General features: G+C 37.5%; 2 protein-coding genes and 1 long non-coding RNA gene across 5 annotated transcripts in view; 2 read left to right on the forward strand and 1 right to left on the reverse strand.

The window, feature by feature from the left end:
- Nucleotides 1–293: 293 nt before the first annotated feature.
- On the forward strand, nucleotides 294–1136 carry LOC113475832. Its single transcript, XR_003397620.1, has 4 exons — nucleotides 294–426; nucleotides 489–549; nucleotides 611–648; nucleotides 1064–1136. It is a non-coding gene; the product is annotated as an uncharacterized LOC113475832 (long non-coding RNA).
- A 3243-nt stretch (nucleotides 1137–4379) lies between these two features.
- On the forward strand, nucleotides 4380–5910 carry LOC100185027 (ubiquinone/menaquinone biosynthesis C-methyltransferase UbiE-like). Its single transcript, XM_002130457.4, has 5 exons — nucleotides 4380–4484; nucleotides 4535–4687; nucleotides 4754–4865; nucleotides 4990–5110; nucleotides 5511–5910. The coding sequence occupies exons 1-5, from the start codon at nucleotides 4412–4414 to the stop codon at nucleotides 5757–5759; spliced, it is 708 nt and encodes a 235-aa protein (XP_002130493.1). The 5' UTR covers nucleotides 4380–4411; the 3' UTR covers nucleotides 5760–5910.
- Nucleotides 5829–6713, reverse strand: part of LOC100184264 — a 3022-nt gene continuing 2137 nt past the window's right edge. For 2 of the 3 annotated variants that reach the window (XM_009863881.3, XM_018816148.2), the window contains one exon: nucleotides 5829–6486. In XM_009863881.3, the coding sequence (XP_009862183.1) occupies nucleotides 6070–6486 (417 nt within the window). In that variant the 3' untranslated portion in view covers nucleotides 5829–6069. The remainder of the gene's footprint in view (nucleotides 6487–6713) is intronic. The other variant, XM_026840862.1, reaches the window with a different exon arrangement.

The following is a 6713-nucleotide window of genomic DNA, read 5'->3' on the forward strand; positions in this document are numbered from 1 at the left end:
GCAAATTCGCTGCGTAGTTACACGCCTGAATGACGTCAACCGCGATTCGCAGCTTTCGTTACGTCACAATCGTTTCGCAAATTCGCTGCGTAGTTACACGCCTGAATGACGTCATAACCGCCACGCGCACGATAATTGCGTCATAGTTCGGTCCTCGCAAGCTTTGTTTTCCCTTCACAACGCGTTTCTTCTGCGCATGCGTTTTGCGTCGTTTTATGGGGCCCCATGCGCGTTTGAGGCACTTTACTAGTATTTTCTAGTTTATGTTTAAACTTTTGCGTTTTGTGCCCGGAAGTTGAAAGAAGATCAAAGAATCAGTAAGTTTTAAACCACAATAGGCATTGTTACGTAACACATGCTGTTTTCTAGAAACATCGATGATGTGACGTCACGAAGTGGTGACGACGCAACAGAAGAATCCACTTCGTAAGTTATTTTGTTTCCTAAAATCCTTATTAAATAGTATTAAAATGTTTTGTTTATTTCAGAACTCGGTATGTGACGTCACTCAGGATCAAGCTGTTCATCATGCGCAAATTCGGAATGAAAGTAATTATGACGTAATAATATTTGGTCTGTAGACTTTTAACGTATATATTGTTTGTTCCAGAAAACTCCGCGATTATTTCTTCAGAAGAAAAGCACAAGGTAGCGTATAATGTTTAATAGGTGTTATATTATATTGTTGGGCGAAATGGTTAATATAAAGTATTGTGTTTTAACCATTAACAACCGTTTTTAAAGTCGTGAGGTTAAACGATTATTATGATATCCAAATACCCTGATCGTGTTTTAAACAATTAACAACCATCTATGTGAGTCGTGAGAGTACGGTTCTTTAAATGTTTTTTTTGGGACGAGAAAACAGAATAAAACTCCTAGATAGGAGAAGTAAATAGAATAAAAAGGTGTCCCATCTTCCCCAACCCTACTACAGTTCTGTTATATTCTTTGTTTACTAACAAATGGGAAGATAAAGACTAAACCTACCATCTTGCCCCATTCTACTGTATGGGCTACTTATCTGTATATTTAAATACTAAATATTATTTATGCTTTCCAGCTGACGAACAAAGACGAAGACGCCGTTAACGGATAATGGTTTGAGTATATTTAAGTGTTGTGCGTATATGTGTGTTTTTTGTGTGTTGCACTTTTACAGTGCTATGTCCATTTCTGCTGGGTCTAATGTGGCCAGCATTTTTTAGTCAGTCACTGCGTAGTGCATTTTGCATAACACTGAAACGTAGACATTAAAATCATGGTGAACATCTTGCTGGATCAGAGTTTGTTGTTGTACACTCTATTGAGTGTTTCTTCTGCAAAGGTCGAATCTTTTAGCGATTCTGTAATGTCCAAATCACCTGGTAAGATCGAAATGTTGGTACACAAATACTCGGGTAATATCAACGCGCTTTATAATACACACCTGTTTAACTCTAGAATCACTCAATAAAAGCAAAACACAAATACCTTTTAGCACTATTATCGCGCTTTATAATTTGAGGGTAATTGTCTAAATCTACATATTCTGTTTTTAGTACCCCCACGTAAGCCTAATTGTGACGCTGGCCACGTTACAATTACGCTATACGTCGATGGTCACTATGGTCCTATACGTTACGGTCGGTTTAGTTACGCTACAGCTGTAAGTTTGATTGCGTGGACGTCGCCGCATTGTGCTACAGTGGTGCTACGCTCGGTTATTTAGGCCACTGCAAGCGCGGTACGCAACAACCAATGCAGTCTTCCGTAACGGTCGGTGCGGTGCGTAACATCCGGACGATATTATATTGTGCGAAGATGTAATAAGAGTATCGCGGTACCAACATGGCGACTTACCGAGTGATTGGGACATGTAGAGCTGTTGTTGGCTTCGATTTCTTGTGGTCGGGTAATTAATATGGTGTAGCCTACACTGCAGATGATTATCCTTCAGGATTTGAACCATAGATTTTTTGTAGATGTTTCAATGATTATGTTTACGTTAATTACTTTTTGGCAATTGTCCCATTTTTATATGGCTGAGTTGGTGTGTATGTTGCGTGTTTTGTCACTTTTTCTTTGTGCACATCGTTGTATTGTTTTTGTCGGTGTCGGTGTGTGCATGTGTTTGTTGTGCACGGTGTGTGCATTTTTTGTCTTTTTGTCTATAGGGTTTCTTTAACCTGCGTGCAATGTCTATTCCGCAAGGGTTTCTCACCTTAGAAGTAGAAACCCATTACCATTGGCTGGGGGCTTGTCGTGCCGTAGTGGCTTTTCACCAACGCCAGCCACATCAATTATGAAGGTATTTTAATCCTGTTTTTGTTTTACAGAAGTTATTTTAAACCGATTGCATATTGTAAGTTCTTTTACGTGTCGTAAAATCGAACCCACCTAAAATAGTTATTTTATCTCGTTATGTAAAGCAGGGTTAAAAAAAGCTCAAAACTTTATATTGTCTCCACGCGTGGGCAGTAGAATAACATTTACGTTTCTTGCATATCGATGCATTAAACACAGTGATTGGAAAACACCTTACAAGAGTTCCGTATTCAAAAATACTGCTGGTTCACGAACATGATCCGGCTAACACCTTGTCAAAATCGTCTAAAACAAGTGAGAATTTATATTATTGGGTTCTCACTTAAAACTTGTACGGATTATAGTTGTAAAATAACTTTAATGTGCATTATATTGACAGCATGTTGGTATTACAAGACACAACGAACCCTTTCATAAAGTAAATGAATAAACTCTTTCGTTTACTCTTCTCAACACCAATAAATAAATTCCAGGTAACCTAATCGGTAACTCATGTCCATTATGAATGAATGAATGTAACTTGTATATCCTCGAGCCAGCTTAAAAGGTACCACGTATGTTTATTTGAGTGAGTAACTTCTTACGCATGACTGACAATTTAGGCAACCCTTTATTGACCACCTGGTTGAATCAAATGTGTTTTGCACAAGAACACATACGCTCACTACGGTAGCAGCAACGAGCCAGAAATCCATAAATTATGGTTATGCATTCCAGGCTTGCCGTTGCTGTCGTAGTGAGCGTATGTTCTTGTATAAAATACTTTTGCTTTAACCCAGCGGTCAATAAAGGGTTGCCTAACTTGTCAGCCATACTCGGAAAAACATACTTGGTAAGTCGTAAACCAGCACAAGGTGTATGAAACAGAACATACCTGTTGTAAGGACTGTGGTTGTTCTGCCACGCGAGGATAAAATAAAAAGTTACAATATGTTCATTTATTTATTATTGACGTTACGAGTTGCCGATACCTCGTCCAATTTAATTTCTGGTCCCGGTAGTAAATAAAGAATATTCAAAGAACTTGGATATTATGTGATAAAGATGTCCCATCTTCTTCAACCGCATTTATAGGATACCAGTTTCCAAAAGTACTTCAATTAATGCCATGCTTTTGTAGCACCAGAACTTCTCCGTATTGATCATCAAGGCTTACTTTAAATTCATCTGAAACTTTATCCCATCTGTAATAAGGGAATTTCTCACTTGAACAAATCTTCATCAAGCCGGCAGCTTCAAGTCGATCAAGTTCGTCGTAAAAACGAACTTTGTAATCTTCCCTGTTACTTGACATTCGGACGGTGGCCACGAAGTAACAATAAGGTCGCAATACTCGCAGAACATCCTTAGTCATAATAATAACTTTGTCATTTAAATACACTAGATAAATTAGTTGTAAAGAGGAACATACCAACAAAAAATAACAAAAGGTTTTCTCTGGTTGCAGAGTTTACGGTTATGACCCGTATTTTATTAGCTGTTTTATAGTTTATATAATTTTTCTGGTGCCTTTAGATCACATTTGATTATATCTATCCAAAAACAGTGCTCTTCAACCGGTGTGCACAAAAATATGCCAGGGGTGCACCAATACAAAAGGGTATACAAGGGTGCATCACAAACTACAACAATTTTCAGCAATAATATTTAGTTTTGAACATTTTGAACAAATTTATTCACTTCCCTACATTTTTTTATATGAAACCCATATCTTGCATATGCAAATTATCTGGGGCGTAAGTTGCTCCGATAAAACATAAGAATTAGAGCGAGAGGCTCCACAATAAAACAAAAGGCAGACTAATCCGCAGCATACCAAGTTAGCGGTCCAGACGAACCAATTCCCAAGGCATCGCTTTGATTGATTACAAAGCATTTGTGACACCACTGCCTTAGGTTCTTATGTCAAATGAACGACTATTTCCTTGACAGCTCAGTTCGTATAGTAAAGAGCGTGCGTATAGTACTGTGCTCGTGTGTATTATAAGCTCATTTAGAAAGAGTCGCGAAGCAATATGGGGATAAAATTTTGTATACTATCTAATGTGTACAATGAAATTTTATTTCTACAGATAATAGAGTATACCTTGTCAACTTTAACAACATGACACAGAAAAAACTGGACGTGGTGTATAAGAGGGAATTTATTAATTTTCCTAAAAGAATTGGTCCTGCGGGTACGTATTAAAAAATCTAAAAAAATTAACTAAAACTAATATGTATTTAGCTGTGAGAGAGTTTTACAACCAAATGGGGATTGATTACGATAACGATATGGAAATTATGACGTACATCGCTCCTGATGTTGCCGCACAGAAAGCAGCTTCGCTTGTGTCAGATAAACAAAAGGAAAACTTTAAACTACTGGATCTTGGAGCAGGTAGCATTTATAAGAATGTATTTATGCAGCATTCGCGGCAATGTTAAAAAAATAACTTCGTTCCAGGTACTGGGCTTGCAGGTGCCGCTCTCCGCCGTGCTGGTTTTCTTGGTAACATAAGCGCACTTGATGGGTCAGCTGGAATGCTCAAAGTTGCCATGGAGAAAGGTATATACAGGTAAGATTTATATATATATATATATATAGGGGTGGGGGGAAATGAGACACCTTTAGAACATAATCTCCAAACATACTGAAAATGTTTTTGCATCAAGAAAAACAAATATGTGCTTTCATTCCAGCGATTCAACCGAGCATATTTTGACTTCATCAAACCCACTTCCTTATTCGGATCATTCGTTCGACATGGTTGTCAGTGTCGGTGCGTTTGGGAAAAGTATGATGGAACCAGATTGCTTACAGGTAAGCAGTATAGCTAATGGGCATTTCGAAATTGAAAATATGTATGATACATATAATCAAATGTAATCTAAAGTCACCAGCAAAGTTTCAAAATACGGCTGAAAAAATATTTGTCATAACCGTAAACTCAGCAGCTAAAGAAAGCCTTTTGTTGTTGGTACGTCCCTTTACCATGCCATGTATATTCACAACTAATTTATCTGGTGTTTGCAAATGACCAAGTTATCGTTATAACTAAGGATGTTCTGCGAGTATTGCAACCTTATTGTTACTTCGTGGCCATCGTCCGAATGTCAAGTAACAGGGAAGATTACAAAGTTCGTTTTACACTTTAGCATAAAAAGTTAACAGGTGTAAAGTATTCAAACAAATTTAATTAAAGATCTATATTATCGCCTAGGAAGTTCTGCGGGTTTTAAAACCTCATTCTTACATGATCATCACGGTTCGAATGTATAGCGAAGTACAAGATTACAAAGTTCGTTTTTACGACGAACTTGATCGACTTGAAGCTGCCGGTTTGATGAAGATTTGTTCAAGTGAGAAATTCCCTTATTACAAATGGGATGAAATTTCAGATGATTTTAAAGTGAAACTTGCCGATCAATACGGAGAAGTTCTGGAGCTACAGAAGCTTTATATCAATTAGGATGCCTTTTTCCAAGTCAAATCAAAATATATTAGATGTGAAACTACCATATACATCAAAACTACCGTATACTGTACCAGAAAGGAAAACAGTAATCTTTTATTCTGGTTCATTCTAGCACCGAAAAACACAATATAATCTTAAACTGACATCACAAGTTACTTTGGCTCCGTATACAATGATGTATATACGTGCAAGATAGCAGCCTATATATATATATGTGTGTAAAATAAGCAGTGGGTAAAAAGAGCAAGCAAGTTAATTGTTGTGCACAAACAGGCAGCTGCAGCTGTTAAACTATATTGTTTTTTTACAGAGCCGGTTTTGTCAGTTTAGTATATACCATTGTAAACAAATTATGAGGAGGGGTAGCCTTTGAGAACGGATTGCCACCCGTTTCTTTGTCAATGTATTTCGTGAAGTCAACCGTTTTTAGAACGGGTGTGTTAAATTTTTTGGCAATGCCGATAATAGTAAAGGACGTTAAAAAGCCAGCACTAGCGTCACAGTTTAACTTTTTTGCTAGGCCGAAACTGCGGTTTAATAACGTGTATGCCATATTTATTCCAATATGGTCAGGGTCAATTGCTATAACATGCTGAAACAATATTCTGTTTGCACCAATCGCTTCAAATATATCATTGCCGTGTAAACTCTTCATAAAACGAGCAATTGGATGCCACCATAACTCTTTCGAACTCGCCTCTACCGAATACCATTGAAGTTTCTGTGAAATGTATAGTACGGTGAAGTCAAATGCGCCATTCTCTCTTTTCCGTCCCTTTTCGTATAGTAGACAAATACCATATAGCGTTGCTAATTGTTTAGAAAACGATTACGAAATGTGGGATTTAGGTGCTAACAATATTTTACATCTTTATTTGACGCCACAGTAGTATAGTAGGGTGGGGGAAGATGGGACACTTTTAATACCTATTATCCAAATAGCCTGAT

This window comes from Ciona intestinalis, chromosome 1 (genome assembly GCF_000224145.3).
Source record: "Ciona intestinalis chromosome 1, KH, whole genome shotgun sequence".
In the NCBI taxonomy this organism is placed as follows: Eukaryota; Metazoa; Chordata; class Ascidiacea; order Phlebobranchia; family Cionidae; genus Ciona; species Ciona intestinalis.